This window comes from Nyctereutes procyonoides, unplaced genomic scaffold (assembly GCF_905146905.1).
Source record: "Nyctereutes procyonoides isolate TBG_1078 unplaced genomic scaffold, NYPRO_anot_genome, whole genome shotgun sequence".
Taxonomy (NCBI): domain Eukaryota; kingdom Metazoa; phylum Chordata; class Mammalia; order Carnivora; family Canidae; genus Nyctereutes; species Nyctereutes procyonoides.
The window spans coordinates 25,615,780-25,639,911 of NW_026575136.1; the positions used below are offsets into that span (position 1 = coordinate 25,615,780).

The 24,132-nt window shown below is 33.3% G+C and overlaps 1 protein-coding gene across 5 annotated transcripts in view; it reads left to right on the top strand.

Moving 5' to 3' along the window:
- Positions 1-24,132, top strand: part of LOC129495453 (RAB11-binding protein RELCH) — a 112,565-nt gene that overhangs the window by 72,443 nt on the left and 15,990 nt on the right. For 2 of the 5 annotated variants that reach the window (XM_055302988.1, XM_055302986.1), the window contains exons 19-27: positions 543-591; positions 2,619-2,698; positions 6,347-6,453; positions 7,407-7,506; positions 12,362-12,444; positions 13,218-13,281; positions 14,729-14,867; positions 18,616-18,732; positions 23,781-23,869. In XM_055302988.1, coding sequence (XP_055158963.1) covers positions 543-591; positions 2,619-2,698; positions 6,347-6,453; positions 7,407-7,506; positions 12,362-12,444; positions 13,218-13,281; positions 14,729-14,867; positions 18,616-18,732; positions 23,781-23,869 — 828 coding nt within the window. Of the gene's footprint in view, positions 1-542; positions 592-2,618; positions 2,699-6,346; positions 6,454-7,406; positions 7,507-12,361; positions 12,445-12,933; positions 13,017-13,217; positions 13,282-14,728; positions 14,868-18,615; positions 18,733-23,780; positions 23,870-24,132 lie in introns of those variants that run through there. The other 3 variants (XM_055302987.1, XM_055302990.1, XM_055302991.1) reach the window with 3 other exon arrangements.

The window sequence follows — 24,132 nt, forward strand, 5'->3', positions numbered from 1 at the left end:
GTTAAAAATCTAAGCAGATGGATATTACATGATGAACATGTTACTTCTTGAATACCTTAAATGAATGGAATTTCCTTTTTATTCCCTTTAAGCAAATTTTTAGAAGTGTTTCTAATCCTATAATATTTACCTAAATAATCTATCATCAAGTTAGTTTTAGGAGATAGTAATTTCAAACACTGAAAATCATCTCGGAAATTAGTTTAATTTAGTGAAGGAAACCAAAGGCCCTCGAGAAAATACTTACTGACTTGAACTGATTTTGAAAGTGTTTTTTCTCTAAAGGTGTTTTCAGTAACTTGACTCTTATTTTATTCTAAGCCTCTTAGGAATTGTTATATTTTTAACCACCCTAATGGTCTTTAAAGCAAAATAAATAAATAAATAAATCAAATAGTAGTAATAGTAGTAGTAGTAAAGCTAAATAAATAAATAGTAGTAGTAGTAGTGGTGGTGGTAGTAAAATGTTTATTTTATTTACTTAATCATCAATTGATCCATTGGACCTAAAACTTTTTGGATCTTTCCTTTGGGTTGCTTAGGTAAAACCTCAGTTTCAGGAGATTTTAAGACTGTCTGAAGAAAACATTGGTAAGTTCATTGTTACTACTTTTAAAAACAATTGAATCGCTTCACTCAGGAAAAATACTATATTCATTATATGCAAATTGCATAAATGGACTAGGAAGTACAAGTAAAAAGGAAAATTTATTTCTTGATTTTATAATTTTGTCACATCTAATCTCTTTTGAGATTTTAGTGAGATTAATTTTTGTTAATTTGATTGTAGATATCTACTTTTCTTGTGATCAAATCGACCTAAGGCTGAGTTTCTCAAACTGAGTATTTGTACCCTGGTAGGTTTGAGTGGTATATTCAAGATACTGAAAACTGTAAAATAAAGGACCTCTAATTTATAATTAGTTATTTAAAACTTTTGAAATTAAAGCTATAGTGGAAGATAATGTAAGGTATACATTTATGTTTTTAAAATGGAAGCTACATTCTTGAATGGGCAGCCCCTCTCTTGGTAGTTTTCATTCATCTGTCTTCAGAAGTATGTTGGCAAATTGAATTTAAATTTTAAAAAATGTAAAAAAAAAAAAAAAAGTCTGGTTATAGCACCACTGGCCTAAGAACTCATTTCTGTGTGGATGTTAGGAAAATGTATGACCTCCCTCTTTTTCTCTTTCTTTCTTTCTTTTTTTTTTTTTTTTCGTTTGTTTGTTTGTTTTTAACTTGGTTAATTTGGGATAGATAGATAATTCTTATTTGAGTCCAGTCCTATCTCAGTGATTTGATTTGAGTGATCTTGAAAACTCCATCTTGGGCTATCCTCAGAGATAGAGAAAGGAATACATAAATCTTCTAAAATTTGAAACATGAGGAGATTTTTTTTGACAAATGCTTTCTAAAATTTTTATTTTAAAGAGTTAATGTTTAGAATGCCTAATAGTTGGTATTATCTATTTGGTTATTAATTCTGATGATAAATTAGTGAAAAATACTTACATATTTTAGAAACTGACAGCTGTTAGAATTATTCAATTAGCTGTGAATGTTTAGCTGTTCATGTAGGAAGAGATTATTAATCTCTGTATATATAGTTTGTATCTATGAATCCAATTTAAGCTTATTTCCTAACCTGAGATTTAACTCTCAAATACCAATAGCCACACTCAGCCAATATCATCATCCCCCCCCAAAAAAAAAAAAATCTTATTAAGAGAATAAACAAATCTCAGAGACTAATTAATGTGAAAATGGAACTTTGTTTTTTGCTATAATTCCTTCAGGGCAGTTAGTTAAATTTCTTTATATTACTACTTTCTGAAAAGAATTTGAAACCATTGGAAAAAAAGAGAAAAAAGGAATAAAAAATTGGGGGGGTACATAAAAGTAAATATAAAGCACTTAGTGCCTACAGAACAATAAGCTAGACCAGTTGTTGGTGCTATAATGTCATGTCATCTCTAGAATTGCTTTTTTGAAATCATCTACAGGTGAATTTATCTCCTATTTTGCAGTAGCCACAGGATACTCTCCTGTGATTAAATGCTTTCCCCTCTTCTGCTGCTTTAACCTGAATTTTCCCATTGGAAATAATTGAAGTTATTTGGCTGAAAATCCCTATGAATGCAGGAGGGTCTCTAGAACCAGAATACTACTAGAAATTAGGTAGTATCACATATCTAGAAGTGGATTAAATAATATATCTAGGTGTCTCCTTTTATCTGAGTATCTTTACGTTTTACTGAATACTATAAATTGAAAGTATAAAAATTTAAGGAGACCCGCTTACACAGACAGGCACTTGGGAGACTTTAAGAAAGCTCTGATTTCTAAGTATGGAAATGGAAGTATAGCATCTCATTTTGATTATTAAAGTTCTTTCCCATCTATCAAAAATGTTTATGCTAACAGCTTTATAAAAATATTAAGTTGTAGTTTTACAAAAACCATTGGATACATATTTTAATCAAAATTATTTTCCAGAGTAATGATGATATTTATGTGTAAACCTTGTAACTGTTGGAATTTTAAATATAATTGGCATTGTAACTTTTTGCTTTATGTTTAAAATATACTCAGACTTAAAATTATTTTAATGATTTTAGATTCTTCAGCAGGAAATGGGGTCCTCACTAAAGCTACTGTCCCCATTTATGCAACAGGAGTCCTTACGTGTTATATTCAGGTAAGGGGAAAAGTCCTTTTACTAGAAAATGTAAAATGTTAGATATCATTCTAAATGCCTTTTTAATTTGTGTACAAGTGAAAATGTTACCCATAAAGGAAAATAAAATTTATGTATTTGTCTTATTCAATAAGTAATTTATAGTGGAGAATATATTTAAGTCTCCGAGTAAAACTGCATTGAATAAATACATTTATAGATGGTGTCCTTATTGATATTTTGTTAGAAGTGTTAGATTACACTTACTTAGTAAAGTTTCATTTTGTTTCAGGACTAATTTTCCGTAAGTAAACAACAAACAAAACATATGTATTTGGTGGAGCAAATTACAAAACATTGTAGAATACTATACTCTTATCATCTTTAGCAAAGTTCCTTTTAATAATACTTTATTTTTCTTAATTGTTATTGCATAATAAATTACCCAAAAACATAATGGCTTATTATAACCCTTTTATTTGCTAATGGGCTTTGCTCAGCTTAGCCTCTCTTTTGTGGCCTTGCTGGTGGTCATTCATGTTGTTGCATTCAACTTTTTGGTTGGAAGGGAGGTCAGCTAGGGTGACTGAGCTTCCATCTCCATGTAGTCTTCGGGCTTCTCTCTCTCCACAGGACCCCTGGAGCAGCAGAGCCAGACTTAATACATGGTGGCTCAGGGCTCCTAAGAGTGCAAGAAAGCAGTATCTGCTCAGCTAGGGCTTAGGCCTGAAATTAGCACATCTCTTGTCTTCTCTTGGTTATAGCAAATTACAGGCCCAGCCCAAATTCAAGAGATGGGAACTAAACAAGAGTGTGAACTAGGAGGTATGGTTCATTGGGGTTCACCAGTATAACAGACTACTACACTCTACCTTATTTTAAGGAAATAATACAGGATATTATATTAAGGTATACCAAGCATTTTTAAGTAAGAGGCACTCCCACCAGTTAGGTGAAAAAGTATGGGTTCCTGATAAAGCATTTTTAGAAATTCGAATGTGACAGGTACCAGCTGATTCAGTCAGTAGAGCATGTGACTCTTCATCTAAGGATCATGAGTTCAAGCCCCACATTGGATGTAGAGATTACTTTTAAATAAGTAAATAGAAATTAGACTGTAAGAATGAAAGAGGAAAACCTTTTTTCCTGAGTTTTTCCCTATTACTACCTAAGGTTTCTTTTGCCCTTTGAATTCAAAGTATAACAAATCTTACTTACTGCACTCTTCTTCCAAAGTAGATTTGAGTCGTCGTACAATTTTAAAATCTACTCCTACAGTAACACATACCTTGTAAGAGAAGTTCTAATTCTGTGAAAGTAGCACAATATTCCTTTAAACATTTCTACACTAGTTTCAAAGACTACCTCAGAATATGAATATTCACAGAATATCCCTGTGTGTAAGATATTTTAAGTCATGTAGCCTTAATAGATTGTCTGTATTGTTGTTCTTCAATTCATGGAGATTAAATCTCAGCATATTGCCAGACACAATAGTATGTGTACCATTTTCCACTCTCTTTAATTTTGAAAGCTGTACTAGCATAGTGTCAGATCATTTTTTTTCTCTCTTTAACCTCTGGAAGTTTGGTTAGTATGTTGATTTTGACAATAAATAGTATTTTAAAACATCATAAAGTACCAAATACAAGATTTACCTTATGCAAAGCCCTCAGATTTGTCAAATAAATGAAAAAGTCTGTGAGTCGCTGTATGAAGTTCCAATATCTAAAGAAATAAGAACTTCTCAACTAGTTACAAAATGTGAATTGAGGTAGCTTTCATAGACTTCCAGAGTTACTTATTTTAGGAAGCACATACCAGCAGTTAATGTTTTTCTTACTAAACAAAGTACCTGGGTGGCTCAGTCTATTAAGCATCTTCCTTTGGCTCAGATCATGATCTCAGGGTCCTGCCATCGAGCCCTGCATTGGGCTCCCTGCTCAGCAGGGATCCTGCTCCTCCCTCTCTCTCTCTGTCCCTCCCCACCGTTCATGCATGTTCATGCTCGCTCGCTCTCTTTCTCTCAAATAAATAAATAAAATCTTTAAAAGAATTTTTTCTTACTAAACAAAATTTTCTCTTAGGGCAAATCACTGCCCTGTTTGCTTTAGTAAGCAAAAACTATTTTTTGTCTTGAGGTTCCAAAAAGGAGAAATAGGATTATACTAAAATTTCAAGTTAGAAGAATCTCTACTCATTTAGAAAAATATTTCCTAGCTCTTATCTCACACTTTAGGTTTGTCAGGTTTACTATTTGTTTTCCAATTCTTTGTATACTTTGTTTTTGATATGTTAGGCAACTAAAATTGAGTAAAATCTCTTCCATCGTTGCTCTGATGCTAGTGTGTCAGTGTCCTAATAAGCTTTACATTAAGTACAATCATGTTCTAAAACTGCTCTCATTGTTCATGCTGATCATTACTTTTGTCAATCCTGTATTCCTTCTAAATGAATCTGATTATATATTTTTAAAAAAATGGTAGGTGGCAATCCAGTATTCTTCATAGACCTATTTATTAATATTCAGAAGCTATTTATTGTTGACCTAATACATCCCTAATAACTGAAAACTTTCCTCTAATTTATTTATACATTTGTTTTGTGATAGAATGTCAGTTTCCCTTCCTTTATAGATTCAGGTTAATTTAACATACTTTCTTTTTTTAATGTTTCTAATTTAACTGGCATTTTCTTCACAAGTTTCTATAGTAAAATTTCTTTGGGGCGCCTGGGGTGGCTCAGTCAGTTGAGCGTCTGCCTTCAGCTCAGGTTATGATCTCAGGGTCCTGGGACAGAGCCCTGTGTTGTGAGGGAGTCTCTCCCTCTGCCCTCCCCCTCCTTGTTCTCTCTTTCCCTCTTGCTCTCACTCTCTCTCTCTCTCAAATAAAGAAACAAAATATTTAAAAAAATAAAGTTTCTTTTATTAATATATTCTAGATAGAATATGATACAAGAAAAAAAGTGTTTTCTGATTATGAAAATAATGGTTTATTAAAGTTTGAAAATATAGATTATTTTTTAAGTCCAGGATGTGACTATTTCTTTTAGGCACACAGTAGTGTACATTTCAACAAGCATGTAGCTTCTGACCACTAAGACATTGCAAAGATAATTTTTTGAAAACAGATTTTCTCTTAGGAAGATAACTTTTACTAATTTGTATTTAAGTATTTAGTATCAAAATTAATGAGAACTAAATTTGGTAAGGATAAGTTTTAATAAAGAATATACCTTTTTATGTTCTAAAGCAGGACTGTCTAATAAAATTTTCTGCAATAGCAGATATAATCTATATCTGAGCTGTCCAATAAAGAAACCACTAGCCACATGTGGCTATTAATTAAGCACTTGAATTGTAACTAGTGCTACTAAGGAACTGAATCTTTCATTGTACTTAATTTTTAATCTAAATTTAAATATAAATAACCTCATGTAGTAAGTGGCTACCATATTGGACAGTACTGGTCTAAATCTATGAATCAAGGTAGTCCTTGTCCTCATACCATTGTGGTCATAGATATGCTTAATAAATATCTTTAATTAAAATGCTTCTAAGACTGGATATTTCCCTGTGTTTGGTAAAATTTTCTAACTATAGGTAGGAAATTATTATTTGAGTTCTACTTAATTTCTTAGAAATTTATTATCAGTCTTTATCCTCTGTAGGAAGAAGACCGAAAACTGTTAGTTGGATTCTTAGAAGATGTAATGACCCTGCTTTCATTATCTCACGCTCCTCTTGATAGCTTGAAGGCTTCTTTTGTGGAACTGGGGTAAAAATAATAGCTTATAGTTTTTTTTATTATTATTCATATAGAGTTTAAAATTGGATTTATAGAATACATAGTTTGAATCTAAAAATATTGGCATACACACCAAATCTTTTGGTTTAAGGCCTAAGATTTTTGTTTATTTTGAGTTTGGATTTTGATTTTGCTTATTTGTACATTCTTAATACTTTGTAATCAACACATTGTAATAAAAGAGTGGGAGAAAGAGTACAGACATGTTTTATTTGAAGCAGTTAGAGAAATAAAGTTTAGATTTGAAGAAAATTTAGTTTTCCAAAACTGAAAAAGGAGCCCAAAGTGAGAGCCAGTTCATTAAGCTCCTTTTTCTATCCCATTTGATTTGCCTAATCCTGCTTATAATCACATCGTTTAGCTGCTATTGTTGTTTTATTTCTGTCTTTACTGAAAACGGGCTTCTGCACTTAATATAATCTTGTGTTTGGGTAGGCCTCACAGCCAACTTATCTTTCCATATAGATGATTTGAGTTGATCTGATTTGATCCTACAATAAACATATGGCATAAGTAGGACACATAGTCCTTCCCCAGTTTTTGTAGATGTAGAAATTAAGCCCCACAGAGGATGTAACTTACCCATCTGACTCTTAGTCCAATGTTCTTTTTTTCCTCCTAGGTAAATTTTGTTTTTCTTTTTTTTTATTATTTTTTTATACTATTCAAGAGTTGAAATTTCTGTCATAATTGTAGTTTATAGAGTCTAAAAATATAATTCTCGGATATGCTAAAAGTTTGTAGCTTTATAAGGTGGCTTCCTTTTTTAAAGAATCTTGGATATAACCTATTACACCTATACAGAGAATTTCATATGTTTTGCCAATATTTTTATCATTAACATTACTTATAAATGTAGTATTCTTCAGTACACCAGTAAGGCACTGTGGCTCTCACTTTTAACACTGAGTTTTTTCTTTCAGTGCAAATCCAGCCTACCATGAGTTATTGTTAACTGTTTTATGGTATGGTGTTGTCCATACTTCAGCACTTGTGAGATGTACTGCTGCTAGAATGTTTGAGGTATGTAAACAAATGCTTCTCTCAGTAAAGATTATAATGATTGTGTTTAGAAGAAGAAGGGAATGTTTCCTTAAAAAGTCTTTGCATACTGTTACGTTGATGTATATTTTATGCCAATAAACAATATCTAGTTGTGTACTGTGTGATGGGGCAGAAATTTAGCTTTGATATACTTAAGAATGTTTTCTAGCCTTATTGGTTCCTTGGATGTCATTCTATTATCAATCTATTTCTCAAATTTTCTTTTAAGTCTTATTTTAATTTCCATCCTATATAAATCTTTCTGACTATACTTTTCTATTTATTGAGATAAAATGGCTACTAAAATAAGCTAAAACAATATAAGATATATCTAAAGTTGTAAATTATGGTTGGATTCATGAACAACATTAAAAAATTAATTATTGGAAATATGGAAATACTTTTTGATTAGTTCTATTTGATTATTTCCTCACATATCATATCTAGAATAACATTTCTATACATTAACTGCCCACAGACACTGAGAGAAAATCTAGTTTAACTAGATTTTCTTAAATTGCCACCTACCCAAGTTAAGTGTGAAATTGAAATGCCTGTCTTTTGAAAATCAAAATATCCATCATAGAGGAAATGATTCCATAGCCTACTTTATTAATTTATGTATTCATCTGTTTATTGATTAATTTCTATTTCTGGAACTTGTATATGAAGGCTAAAATTGATGTAGAGTGTTTCTTGTTGCTGTTTAACCTTGCCATAGAGCCTGACTGCCTGGGTTCAGTGTCTGTCTCTGCCACTTAGCGGCAAATTCAAACTTCTCTGTGCCTTGGTTTCCTCATCTACACAATGAAGGTGATAATAAGTATCCATCTCAAAGGATGTTTGTTAATACGAAATGAATTAATACTTGTAAAATTCTTAAAACCGTGTCTGGCACATAATAAGAACTAAATAAATGTTAACTATCATCACTTATTCTTTTTTTTATCATGCTGTTATTTCACAAAATAATATATAGTTTAGGAAACATATATTTATCCAAGCTAAAATTATCCTTGATATGCATGTGATTCTTAAAATAACTTAAAATATCTATTTCCGTAAAAGGAATTGGATAATTCAGTGCTTTGGATAATTTTTCCTGAACTTCAGAATTTTTCCGTAATTTAAGATAAATTGCCATTTGAAGAACAGGGCACTGGTACTTTTAAAATGTTTATCTTCCAGAACTTCTAAATATATAACATGCATTTGTGAAATCAAAAGAAAATTTCAGCCTTACCAGGAGGTTGAGCGTCCCCTGACCATGTTACTTCCTCAGTTATTATATCTGTTTGATTTAAAAAAAAACTATAATCAGGTGTTCTTTGTCAAAGTGAGTGCCAAATTAACAATTCAGTTTCCTTCTGTAGTAAAAGTTTCTTGTGAGTATAAATAATTTTTCATTATTCAGTATGCTGAAAAAGAGTCATCCATGAAAGAAAAAAGTATACCTTTATGTAAAAAACTATGTCTTTAATATATTCTTTTCATAGGATTTTATTCTAAGAGCTTAAAAGCTACTTCTTTCTCTTAAACTTTTTTTTTTCAAATTATGTATGCACTGGAAAAGCATACCATATAACTGAAAATAATTTAAATAAATAAAATGAAATATAATTTTTATTTTTGGGGGGTTATTTCTCATATGTGGCATTTGTCTGGTTTTGGTTTCTATATTTGCAGTCAGTGCTGAGTTGGAAACTGCCTATGCTCCAGCAGTTTTCAGTGTTCTTTCAGGTTGATTATGAACTTCTGAGTCCAATTTGAGAGATGGATTTGTTTCTATATTTTTTCAAACTCATTTATGATAAAAAATTTTCAGTGATCATACCAGTAAAAGTCATTAGTAGAAAAAATTAAAGTTACTTTTGGAGGCACCTGGGTGGCTCTGTCAGTTGATTGCAGCTCAGGTCATGATCTCAGGGTTCTGGGATCGACCCCTGTGATGACCCGCATATCGGGCTCCAGTCTTAGTGGCTGTCGGCTTGAGGATACTCACTCAAGTTCTCCCTTTGTCTCTCGCCCTGCTCATTCTCACTCTGTAAAATAAATCTTAAAAAACAATAAAGTTACCTTTTTGTCAATGATCCTCATTTTGAACAAGATGATACTAAAAGAATAAGAATGTTTTGTAAGGTTTTTTTATACTAATATTCTATAACATAAAATTATGCCTGCTTCCCCCCACCCGCAGTGAATTAATTCAAAATAAAAACATAGAAAGCAGGCCATTTATAATAAAAGAAAATTTTTAATGTGAGACCAGAAACTGTTGAGAAGTAACTGAGAAATGGAACATAACAGGAACATAATAAGAGATATTTAATAAAAATGAATGCTAAATGTAGCTCTAAGTTTTCAGACAGGAGGACAAAAAGGGGAAACCCAGTCAATCATATCATTCTAATTAAGTAAGAGGCAGTATGTTACTTTTTGAAGTAGCAAATTGTTATTTAAATTGATTTTTAAGGAAACTTTATCATATAACATAATGGATTTCCCAGAACTTACAGAAAAAAACTTCATGTAATGAATCCTCATAAAGATGCTAAGCATGTAACAGTAGCCAACTCAAAGATGGCTGGGGCTCTGAAAGGGATGTGACTGAGTCTGTTTTCTAACTCTGCCTATTGCCTCCAAAACCCCAGACAAATTACTTAACTTCCCCAGGGCTTCGTTTCTTCGTGTTAAAATATTGGTAATAATTGTATTTAGTTTTAACAATCAAATGATATATTTTATGTAAAATGTATAATTATCAGTAGCTCTTAAAGTTTGCTTTTTGGCTTTCCAACTTAATAAAGAAATTACACTTAAAAATGCAGAGCAGGGGTATCCCTGGGTTGGTCAGCGGTTAGGCGCCTGTCTTCAGCCCAGGGGCGTGATCCTGGAGTCCCGGGATCGAGTTCCGCATCAGGCTCCCTGTGTGGAGCCTGCTTCTCCCTCTGCCTGTGTCTCTACCTCTGTCTCTCTCTCTCTCTCTCTCTCTCTCTCTCTCTCTCTCTCTCTCTGTGTGTGTGTGTGTGTGTGTGTGTGTATCTGTCACATGAATAAATAAATAAAATATTTTTTTTTAAATGCAGAGCAGGGATGCCTGGGTGGCTCAGCAGTTGAGTGTCTCTGCCTTTGGCTCAGGGCATGATCCCAGAGTCCCAGGATCAAGTCCCATATCAGGCTCCCCTTCTCCCTCTGCCTGTGTCTCTTCCTCTCTCCATGTCTCTCATAAATAAATAAAATCTTTTAAAAAAAATTTTTTTAATGCAGAGCAGTGAAAAATTAACTTGTCCCCTAGATTATCCCTTCTTTTTCTTCTTAAATGCTTTTTGGCTGCATAAGGTAGCAGGCACTTTGAGATACACTTTACTGATTTAGATCTAAGCTATCTTATTTATAAAGCAGTACAGAGAAGAAAGTTTTATTTAACAGTATTTGAACTTCTTTCCCCTTTCTTTCTGCTTGACATCTATAATGTTATCATATAACATTATATGACATTGTCAAACTAAGAATCCCACATAAAGTGAGCTCTGCTGTCCCTGATATGATAGATATGTGGGAAGAAATGTGTTAACACACACATAGGGTTGTGTTTTTTGTTATTAAAAATTCCACAGCATCTTCCATCTTCCATGAGGCCTAGATCCATTGCAAGGTGAACAGATTGATTAGCATATAGGATTAATCTGTTTTTAAATTCTGAAATTCAGAATGTAGGATTAGTTCTTGCCCTTTTAAAAACAAAATGTATACTGCTCAGTATTGGCCTCTTCTAGATTTAGGGTTGGTTGCTAAATGAATTATTTTATCATTGGATTATAGAAATAGGTCTGTGCTTATCGTATTTGTTTTCTCATTCATTTCAGCTTTTAGAGAAATGCAAAACAGCAAACTGTAAATGTTAACTACTTGGACCAGCCAAAACAATTTTTTAATTAATAATTTCTTCTTTCAAATATCTCCTAAATCTTAAATCCGTGGAGCTTTCATAATAATTAAACTCACATTTCTTGAATACCTAATCTTTGTCAGACACAGTATTTAGGTATATTATGTGTGGTGCTAGCACAATGATCCTTTAAGATAGATTACTATCACCACGTTCAGATGAGAAAACTGAGTTACAAGAGATTATGTGATACATCTAGGGCCACGTGGCTAATAAGTGGAGAGCTAGAGTCTGAACCCAGGTCTAATTCCCACATGTAATACTTTCCATTTAGGCTGCATTATGTCTCTACTTCAAAAGAGAAAGCTCTGTGATGTAAAAGGTTGGGAATTGTCCTGGATTTTTAAGTTGACTTGCAATAGAACAATCAGAAGCAGTTTAGTGGTAGCTGCTAGCCATTTGAATTTGGTTTAAAAACAGTCCAGTTTGTACCTTCTTGGTCATAATAAAATGACTCGAGATGTACTTCAATAAATTTAACCATACAACCCAGAAAATATATATATATACACATATATATATATATTTAGTTAGAAAGAAAGAAAGAAAGAAAGAAAGAAAGAAGAAAGAAAGAAAGAAGAAAAGCTTTCTTTTAAATTGCATTTCATTGAACACAGAAATTGCATGGAGACTTTGACCAAAAGTACAAACTGCTAACGAATTGGTTACAAACTCTTTTCATAGACTGCTAGGCTATTTAAGCTTTATTTCCCTGCTAAGCGTTCTCTGCCTTTATAAAGCACTCTAGTAGCAGTATTTGCTTAGCTTCTAATTTTGGTTTTGCGTTTTCTCTCTTTCTCTTGGTTGTTCCTTCCTTCTTCCCGTGGCACTGTGTTTGTTCTTTCCATGCATCACCTGTGAATCCCCCCTGTGTTGACCAATCAGCTGTTGGTGAAGGGGGTGAATGAAACTCTGGTAGCTCAGAGGGTTGTTCCTGCTCTCATTACTCTCTCCAGTGACCCTGAAATGTAAGTGTCATCCCTGCCTTTTACATTCAGCATCCCTTTCAAAATGTGCCTGTCAAGAAATAACCATCAGCTTTTAAATTCTTTAAAGAATATATTTATCTCTTTAAAATAACAATATTGGATTATGTTCACTTGATTTTAAACTTCATCATACTGTTCATGTATCTTTTTTTTATGTCGACTGTCAATTTGGAGGCCATATATGAAAATAATACATTAATAGTATTCTCAATAAACATTTCCAAAACTTAAAATAGGCTGATGGACTATTTCTTCCAGGCCAAGAAAGGATGCTCTTCTAATCTCACTAACATGTTGGTACCAGTAAGTATAGTGGCATGAACCAAAGGCTTAACATTTTAATGTCTCGTGTGGGTGACTAAACCGAGAAAGACCAATGAGTCTGCCTGCCCATCCTCAGTCACAGCTAACCCAGTTCTCATTCCAGTTTACCAAACCATTTTTTATTGCATGTTGACTGGTTTACAGCTGACTCTTCGAGGCATGAGTGAAGCGTTAGTTGACAAGCGGGTTGCTCCGGCCCTTGTTACCTTGTCCAGTGATCCTGAATTGTGAGTTCCACAGACTGCGACCTTAAGTTATCCTGTCTGTCTTTTTGAGCATTCTTCTTGGTCTGCTTTTTTTTAATTTAATTTGTCATTGCTGGAGACTAATACAGTATATTTACCTTGTACTTACTTTGATATACATTTTAATAATCAGTTTTTCATCTCAAAGAAAGTTTCAGTTTCTTTCTTTTTTAATTCTAACAGCTCTGTCAGAATCGCCACAATTCCGGCCTTTGGCACTATTATGGAAACGGTTATTCAGAGAGAGGTAGGAAATGATTGAAATTTGTTATCTATGTACTGTTGAGGTGATGATACATTACCAACATGCACCCAGTGGTGGGGGGCAGGAAGCATTATACCTTTCATTTTATCTCTTGTTGAGGTATGGGCCAGAGGAATATCTCAATATTTGAAAACATGAGGGCTTTACCCGAAGTATATTTTCATATCCTAAGGAAATCTCTAGTCTTTCTTCTCAATTAGAAAATTAATTATATGCCAACTCTTAGATGTCCCATTTTAAGCCTAGCTAAGTATTGTAGTTTTGAATAATCCTTCAAACCAGATCTAGTTCCAAAGGCTTCTGTTACCCAGTAGACATCTAGAAAGCCTGATTCCTAATCAGGAATAAATTCCTAATTACCAGTTTGCACAAATCTGAAGACATTTTGCCAGGTAACTTGAGGAACACAAACCTATTTCATTTTTGCAAATGGAGGCTAGAGGCACCTCCGTTCTCATAACTGTGTCATTGATACCAAGGTGTAAGTCTAGTGGGCTAGTATCATGCTGTTGCAGCCATATGACTGTGACAACCCTCTGTCATGCCTGCTTCAGGAGATTATCAAGCTCTTTCTCTGTAACAGTGTATTTTGATTTAGAAACTTGTAATTTAGGTTCAAGTTAATGTGCATTAACTATAAGACATTAACTGAAACATTAACTATAAGACACTTCTCAGCATTTATATCAGAATTTTATTCTTTATAATCAAATTGGACGTGTTTTTATACAAATGAAAAACCCTATACTTTAGAAAATAAATCCTTCGTGAACATATTACATAGCCACTTAAATGGAAAGATTTTACACATACACCCCCCAAAAAAAGGAAACACTATTTTATGAAGTTCCTTTCTCATAAAGATTTTTTAATAACAAAAATTAAACAACTTAGTTATGAGGGAAAGAAGTTTTCCATTTTTTCCCTATATATTTCACTGGTGAAGCAACATGAAAAAGTATCATTCTGCAACGCTTGCAGTCTTGGCAGAATTTCAACATGTTCTTAAATCCTAAAATAAAAATGACTTTTAGGGAAATGTGAGTAAGATGTAAGTCATTAATGACTCATTGCTTTCAGAAGGTGAATAATTGGGTAGTTTACACTGTGATTGGTTTTTAAGAATTAAAACTTAAATCATTATAAATTTATCTGTTTTTCTCTAAATACTATGGGGTCTTTTGATTTCACATTTTGTTAGGGAACATTTGTATTTTCAAAAAATATAAAAAATTAACATAAAAAATGTAAAACCTTTCTAAGCCAGAAGACTAAATAAGTTCTTTTTCATTGCAAATTTCTACTGTCATGTTAGTATAAATCATTTGAACCCATGCTGCAAGCCATGTTTAATGTGTAACATTCTCTTTAACAACTCTATTCCGTTTTTAATATTCTGCAAAATAACGGTACAATATCCAATTTTAAGTTGCTGGAAAGGGTGAAAATGCAGTTGGCTTCTTTCCTGGAAGATCCTCAGTACCAAGACCAGTATTCTTTGCATACAGAGATCATAAAAACATTTGGTAGAGTTGGACCTAATGCAGAACCAAGGTTCCGAGATGAGTGTAAGTTGCATTATTCTACCTTTTTTTTATGAATTGTAATGTAAGATCAAAGCCAGAAGCTTTCCCCTGATTTCTCCTTTGTTAAAGCCCTTTTATACTTCATCTTTCATGTACTGAAAGCTAAAAGTGAACCAAGTTGACTGTTATGAACTGATCAGTAATACTATTACTGGATAGTTTATACTATATATTTACTGCTGTAATACATGTGAAAAGTAACTCAAAGTTATTTTTAAAACATTTTTAAATAACTAAATTTCAAAATACTATGCTGTGTTCTATTTAAAGCTTACTGTTTAATTCTCATTTTTAAGGAAATTTTTATGTGTTTCTAGACATGTTCTTATGAAAAATATGCTTTTCTTTCACTTACTGTGCCATTTAGTGATTTTGTTTTAATGCACAGCTTGTTGATCTACTAAATGATTTGCATAATTATCTGCTAAGGCATTTTTTCTAGTTTGTATAATATCTCTTTTACTGTAGGCCTCAGCCTTTATGAGAGCAATTTCTTTTAGAGGCATCAAAGAATCCAGTAATTATTACTCCAAAAGCATATGTCAGTTATCACTGCTATACTTCAGTCCTTTAATTTTTAGCAATTTGACATGCCCTAGAGAGGACCACAAGTTTGGCTTCTTAAAGTTATTTTGTTTTCTAATACAAAATTGGATTCTCTCATGGTCTAGTTGTTGCATATCTGGCCTGATATTTTTTAACGTAAGAGTCATCAACAAAAAAATATTGTTAATTTTTGGACAGCAGTGTCCAAAATGTCTTTTGAGGGCATAGTACTTACTGAGCTAAGGAAACACAATCACAAAATTATTTTTTAGTAGATAATGTTAATAACATGAGAAAATAGCGGTATTTCACTGTTAGTTAACACGAAACATTTTGGTATTTTAGTTAGCAATAGGGATAGTTTGCATATACTGTAGTGTCAGATTTACAAGTGATCCTAGTAAAAACTCTGAAGGTACTTTGACCAGCATTGTTGAGGGTGTCATTACTCTGAAGTGCAGACACTAAATCTTGGCTCTTGGATCAAGGAATTGGCTAAGAGGCAGTGAGTCTTCGGTGGGTGCCATGTTGTTGAGTTAGTAACTCTCTAGAACATGATCTAACCTCTTTGTGTCCATTCAAAAGAAACATTTACACATCACAGAGAAGAAAGAAAGAAGAATATTATTATTATCATAATAATCCCAAAATAACAAAGGTCAGCTTGGGAAAAGATTGACAATAGATGTTTCTACTGCTTGAATAGATGAAATAAACCATTTGTTATCCCTGTCATCCTTCTACAACTTAATGTATACCCACAAATACGTCTTATACAATCTTCCTTCACATTTTGGTACAACCAGAATTTTTCCCCCTTTAAAACAAAACAAACAAACAAAACATTTTTTTCCCTTTGTACTTATTGCCCAATCAATTGGCTTTCCTTTTACTTTAAAACTTTACCCTGAGGACTTTAATATGCTGTGTTAATATGGTTGATGCCATCCATATTGACAAGGATGCCATACTGTCAACCATCTTTATTTATAGACAGTTGCTTTTAATTGAGTTTAGAGAAAGGACAGAGAATTATTGGGTTGTAAGATCTTCCTCAGAATGGCATTTTGGATATTTGTCATTCTGTTTCTTAGAAATAGAGGACATTGGTTCATCCAATGGACTTTCTTTCCTAGCTCTTCATTAACACAGGACGTTCTTGTCATGATTCTTTTACAGGGGCCATTGGTTTTATCTGGAACACAATTCAGTCTTTTTGTTGTTGTTTGTTTTCAGTTTTTTACTTTATAAAGCTCTCTGAAAATGTTCATATTCTAGAGATTTTCTAAAATGGCAATTTTACATTTCAGGTTAGTTGTTTTTTTTTTTTCTTTAAGAAGTTCTTTATTTCAGTTCTTTTTTTTTTTTTTCCTTCTTTATTTCAGTTCTGAGCCCACTTACAAAAAGAGAGGGTAAGATTCTCTTTACTTTGGCTGTGGATCTACCCCAAATATTTTTTGAAAGTTTATTGAAATCAGTTTTTATAAAGTCTCCTATTGATTTATCTTTATTTTGTTTGTAGTTTAGATTCTGTCCAATCTGCCCTTAAGAGAAAGGCTTCTGCAATGGCCTTATGTTGTGCATTTCCTATTTTCCTTGCCCACTGAAGGTCAGTTGTAGAACTATGCATATCTTGGTTATTAAATCTTTTAATCATTTATTTCCATCTGAGAGGTTATCTTAATTAAGTAAATTAATTGCTACAAATGGGTAGCTAGAATAATTTACATATAATGTTGAATCCTGTAGTAAATTTTTGTCTATCTTTGGAGATTTAGGAGGATCTTTAATTATAGTCTTTAATTGGCTCTAGAGTTAAAGTAACTTCTATAAATTTGTTTTCTAGTTAAGGAGTTTTAAGGGCTTGTTGTGCGATATGGTTATTGAGTTTCTGAGAAAAACATTAAGGAAAGGATTGCTTGTTTAGGAGGTCAGAAAAGGAGCAAAAAGAATAAAGAGGCCATGTGTCAATAGATAACGAAGTTCAAGGACCCTTCCAAAGGTTTGGATAGAAGTGAATCTCAAAGATTCTCTTTAAGAGAAAATTCTCAGAGAGCCTCTTAGAGCCACCATTTTTTGAGGCCTCAGCATGCCAGTTAGTGAATTGGAGTTTCCATGAATTCAGTGGGAAATCAATGAATGTTTGGAGTTTTTGTCTTCCAGTTTTTCTAGAGCTCCTCTTAAATATGTTGTTACTAATTTTGATAAGTCAAAATACCCTAAAAATGGCCAATGTTATTCTAAGTTTTCATGGGGGATTTTTTTTTTTTGCCATTTACTAATGTAAATATAAAAGTTGTGATTTTAGTGTCAGTTTGTTAGGAAGCAGGAGGTTTTTCTAGGAGATTATGGCTTTCACCTACACAAACTCAATGCAAACACAAAAGAAGTCACTGCAGTTGATCCAGAAGTATGTGCTTATGAGTGGTGTTTTGGGTTCCCCATCCAAGCAGAGATTAGAAAGGGGCCCTGTGAACAATACTTTAATAGTCACTGACCCTGGAACCATTTCTCCAAGGAACCCTGGTTTTATGGGGAACCTGGTATTTAAGAAACACAGTCTTAGGCTCTAGAGGTGCTCATTGCTACTGAATTGGTTACTGTTTCTTGGTCCTCACTTTTATTTTAGCAGTAGGTTGTCTATATTTTTGAAATTTTATACTATCATTGAGACAGAAGAGGATGTTGAGCCCTTTGAGTGACTTGAACTAAACTCCCAGTGCTATTTGACATTGGTCTTGCTAAGAATTTGAGAAACTAAAGCTGAGAATTGTTTAATAAAGGAGTAAAATAATTTGATATTGAAAAAGAATAAGTATACTATATTTGTCCTTTGTTTAATTGCAGTGGTAATATCTGATTTTTATAAAGAAACTTATTTTAAAGATAAAGGTAGATTGTTTACATTTATTTGGTTTTCAAATTGGGAAATTTAATTTCAATGAGGCCAAATGACCTGTAGACACCTTCATAATTAGGTTATAGAGACAGTGCTATGTCTGCCTTCCAAATGTTTTTATTCTGAGAACCATGCTTTCTTCTCCAGTAAAAAGCAAGGATTGAAATCATCTAGAATTAAAATGAAATTTTATAAATTTTCAAATGAAAAAAATTTTTAATGTATACATGTAGTGTATGCAGCATTTTGGATAAAAGTCTAACCTTTTCTTTTTCTTTTTTTCAGTTGTTATACCACACTTGCATAAATTAGCCTTGGTGAACAATTTACAAATTGTGGATTCTAAAAGACTGGATATTGCTACCCATCTTTTTGAAGCCTACAGTGCACTTTCCTGTTGTTGTATCCTTGCTATATTACCATGTATCTAAATTTACATAACTAATCTTACAGTGAATCTCAGTTGTTAAAGCTTGGAAGGTAGTTTTTTTTTTCTTCAACTTAACTTACATAATAGTTCTAGAAAATTAAAATTTGGTTTGACTTGCCCCACTGCTTATTCTAAGCCATCTCATCTTTTTTTTTTTTTTTTTTTTTTTTTTTTTTTTTAGATTTTTTATTTATTTATTTGAGAGAAAGAGCAAGAGAGCACATGCTGGGGCAGTGCAGAGGGGGAGGGAGATGCATGGGGGCAGGGCTCAGGGCTCAATCCCAGGACCCTGGGATCATGACCCCAGCTGCAGGCAGACACTTAACCAATTGAGCCACCCAGGTGCCCACCATCTCATAATTTTAAAAGATAGTTTTAAGTCCTCCGTGTATATATGTTCTATAATTTTGAAACACTAAAGTTTTATCTGTGTTAATTGGCCATGTGTCTGAGCACAAAATGAGTTAAAGCTGAGGCTTCTGTTAATCAAAAGGAAGCCTTCCTTGTATGTGTTCTGGCATTTGCGTTTTTCATTAATGTTTAACCATCTGTATCCAGTGGAATGCTATGGAGAGATATCACTCATTGAGGAAGTACAGTGCCAACATGGCTGATCATCTCCAGTGATGGTAGAACTGAAGGAAAACTCAAAGATCATCTAACTCGTCAGCCACTAAATTTTATAAATGATTAAAGCTTGAAGATATTAGTGACTTCTGTTTTTTATAGTTAAAAAGCAAAACTGACTAGAACAAAGAACTTTAGCTATCCTGTTACATGTTCTCTTTACTATCCCAGGCCTAGTAAAATAAAACTAAGAAGGAAGCAAAGATAAAGATGGGCAGAGTGAGCTCCAGCTTTTCTGCTCTCCCATTAAAAGTCAGGCAAGGTTAAGAAAGAGGAAATAAGAGATCAAAAAAGGAATGAAAGGCTGAATACGCAAACATCTATGAAAGTACATGCTAGATAGCATAATCAGAAAATTCTGATTATAATAGAAAAAAATGACAGTAGAGAGAGATTTCCTATGAGATAACAGGACAGAGAAAGAGTTTGAGGATTAATATTTAGGATTCCAGGGCAGCCTGGGTGGCTCAGCAGTTTAGCGCCACCTTCAGCCCAGGGCCTGATCCTGGAGACCTGGGATCCAGTCCCATGTTGGTCTCCCCCTGCATGGAGCCTGCTTCTCCCTCTGCCTGTGTCTCTGCCTCTCTCTCTCTCTCTCTCTCTGGTGTGTCTCTCATGAATAAATAAATAAAATCTTTTTAAAAATATATTTATGATTCCATATTATTATATACCAGTTTGAAGTAATAAGTAAAGTGAACAAGTAATTTTAAATAAGATAAATATATTGCAAAATATCATCGATTGGTATTTTGGTGTATACCAATACATTGGCACTGGATTCTTAACTGGAACATTCCAGTGGGAAGTTTTGTTTTGAATAAATCAAATAGGGAAAGTAGAAGCATAGAGCTGATCTGTTAAGGAGCTATTTATCCTTTTGGAAATGTTAAAATTTGAAATTTGGTGAGTAGGTGAGAGCATTTTATTTTTAGGAATCTGCTATAGATTACCTCTTCATGTGGATGATGTCAGCCATGTTTTTATAATAACAGATTATAAAGTGGCAGAGACACCATATTTTGGTAATTTTGTACTTCAGCTATCCATATATCTTCTATAAGTTTATTTCCACTAAAAGGAGAACTTACTATTATTCTTGATTTATATGGTTGGCATTTTCTACTTAGGGAAGATAGAGGAAGCAAAAAGAGGAAGTGATATTCTGAATTGGCAAGGAAGAACTCTTTACTAATGGAGAAGTAACAAGACCCTTTCAAGAGAGTAATAATGGCATGTCAAAGTTGTATTTCAAAGAAAGAAAACATTGCTATATTTATACCTTCCCTAGGTTTTGTGAAAGTAGATGTTTAAAAACCTAAGCAAGAAGTTATGTATAATCTAATATAGCAGAGAGTTTCTAAAGGAGTATGCTTCAAAGGAAACTGGAAAGCCAAAGATCAAAAATTGTAGCTATATCAAACCAAATATTCCCAGGTAGGCAAGGCAGTGGTTTCTAAAGTGCATAGAATCTGTATAGAAAGAATATTATTGTGTGCTTAGATATGCACACAATATAGAGTAAATATAATAAAGTCTTTACACCAATATAGTAAGAGGAAGAACATCTTAACAATAGACCTACTTCAAGTACTAAAAGTGTTCTACATGAGTCATAACTTGTACTTGTGCCAACAGAGTAGTATGGGCCACAATAAAATCACATTGTCCTACAATCCAAATCTATTCTGTATTCCTTTCCATTCTGATCTGATAGAACACAAGAGTATTCCTTTAAGCACTGACATCATATTTTAATAAGGACATGGAAAACTATAGTGTTTAACATTAAGTATAGCAATAACTCAAGTCATGTTTTAAAAAAAATTCAGAGGAATTTAGAAATGTTTAACCTGGAGAAAAGAGAGCATGGGGATGAAAAGATAATTCAAAAATTATTTTAAAGGTTGTTATATAGAAGAAAGTTTAGGCACACTGTGTAACTCGGGGATAGAGCTAACACTAACAAGAAGGTTACAGAGAATTTGATTTTATTTATAAGGAAAACTTTGTACAGGTGCCTGGGTGGCTCATTTGGTTAAGTGTCCACCTCTTGATTTTGGCTCAGGTCATGATCTCATGGGTTGTGGGATTGAGCCTCCTTTTTGGGCTCCACACTCAGCAGGGAGTCTGCTTCTCTCCTCCGTCCCTTTGTCCCTCTGTTTGCTTTCTCTCTCTAGAATAAATAAATCTTTTTTTAAAAATCTTTAAGAAAAGCTTTGTAACTTAGCTATTTAAAAAGAGCGATGTAAAAAAAATAAAAAAATAAAAAGAGCGATGTCTCTTATGAAACTATGAGTGTCCTGTCATTGTTAGCAGTTAGAGGCCATTATTCACAAATGAGGTAGAGGTGATTCCTGATATTAGATAAGATAAAATGATCTCTAAGTTTCCAACCCTTAAGAAAGATTGTGTGATTCCACAGGGAAAAGGTATATCCAATGAGTAGAAAGAAGAGGAGACTTAATCTCCAAATAAGGCCATCTTCAGTTTCCGTGTCCATATTTCTCTAGATCAGACACTTTTTTTTTTTTTTGAGAGAGAGAGAAAGAGTGTGAGCTGAGTAGGGGGTGTGTGCAGAGGGAGAAGGAGAGAGAACCTTAGGCAGGCTTCACACCCAGTGTGGAGCCCAATGCAGAGCTTGGTTTCACAACCCTGAGATTATGACCTGAGCCACAGTCAAGTCAGTGGCTTAACCAACTAAGCCACCCAGGAGCCCTGATCAGATGCTTCACTACTGATTGCAAGGTCACTCACAGTTACATTTTGGTGGTATTTTCCCTATATCTAGAAAACAAGACTACATAGCCATTATGTAGGAGCCCTCTATGAATAGAGGGATTGGTTCAGCCAAATGATGTCTATATTTTTACTACTTATAAATATAAGCCACTCTTTATAGGAGTCTTATTTACAAATAATATTTGTTTATAACTATGTTTTTAAGTTTATTTAGGTCATAACTATATTTTTAAAGCAAAAGTTATATATTATAATGATTTTTTTTATTAATGAAATTCATTATAACTTGTTCTTCAGAAAGACTAACTCATCTTTATAGGGGACATCATTTACTGCCATTTTTTCACTTTAGTATAGTACATATACTATTAAATAAGAACTATTTTTTAGGGATGCCTGGGTTGAGTGTCTGCCTTCAGCTCCGGGCGTGATCCCGCGGTCCCAGGATTGAGTCCCACATCGGCCTCCCTGCATGGAGTTTGCTTCTCCCTCTGCCTCTGTATCTGCCTCTCTCTCTCTCTCTCTCTCCTAACTAAATAAAATCTTAAAAAAAAAAAAAAAGAAAAAACTATTTTTAAATGGCTAACTATAATAAGGTAAGAATGTGCTATGAATAAACAAAGGGAATTGTTTTCTTGAGAAATACACTTGCTTTCTTGATCTCTCTGAATGTCAGGATAATCATCTAAAACTGAAATGTGACCAGGAAATATAACTATTACTAATCATGTGTTGTTATAGTAAAAGTTCTTTTACCCAATTCAATTAGGACCAATAGTAGGCCAATTTAATAGGATGGTTAAAGCAGAAAATCAAGAAAATGGTTTATATAACTTACTTTAACTTAAAATACATAATATTTTCTTTACCAACCATTTTTTTATAGATTTTATTTATTTATTTTGAGAGAGAGAGAGAGACAGATAGCAAGAGAGAAGAACATGAGCAGGGAGGAGAGGGAGAAGCACGTTCCTCGCCATGCAGGGAGCCAAATATGGGGCTCCATCCTGGCATCATGACCTGAGCCAAAGGCAGATAGCTTAATCACCCAGGTGCCCCTCCTTACCAACTTTTTGATGTAGTACTAAGGTCTTTCTTTTGTGTGAGCCTGCTGAGTAAAGTTAAATATCATCTTAGATAAACCACATCCATTATGTAATTGTGATTTTTAGTTTAAGTTTCTTTAAAGAGGACCCAGAAACATTTCTGATACTGGATATAGACCTTTTTCACTTTTACAGCTGTTTCACACAGGCATAATTAAACAGCACCATTTTAAGTAATTGGCCTTTACCAGTTCTTTTAAACCTTCCCACTTAGTTGTGATGGAAACATTAATTCTTTTACTTTTCATCATTTAAACATCCAATTAAATTACATGATTTAATTTTTACACTTACTGCATGTGTTTACATAACATGTAATTAAATTATGTAGTGTTACTGTAATGAAGACCGCTGACATAAAAAGATTTGTAGGAATAAATACAATTGACTCTTGTTAGTGACTAACTCAACAAATGAGAATCATGCTTGAGGGAAGCTTGTTTGTTTTAAGTGATCTATATGCCTTAGGCATCATTTTTATCTTGTTCTTCTGTTGGAAATCCCAGTTTGATTTTTTTTAATTACCTTAACTCCTTTGTGTCAAGTCATTTCAGAGGATTTAATGGTTAATCACTTTTTACCTGGTCTCAGATGTCTACGGACTGATATGGAACATCTTTCTCCAGAACATGAGGTGAGCCACCATGATGAGCCACTGTGATTATCCATACCATGTTTGTATGTTTCAATGTCTATTTCCTCTTTAGTCTTGCATTCTTTATGTGAGGCATGATTATGATATGCTGTGCTTAATTCTTTTAAAACTAGTGTAGGGTCATTTTATGGCTTCATTTACTGGTTAGATCTTGAAAAACTCCTTTAACATCTTGGTTCTCTAATTCTACATAGTAGGGATAACATGCTTTCCTTCCCCGAATATAATTAGAGTCTAATGAT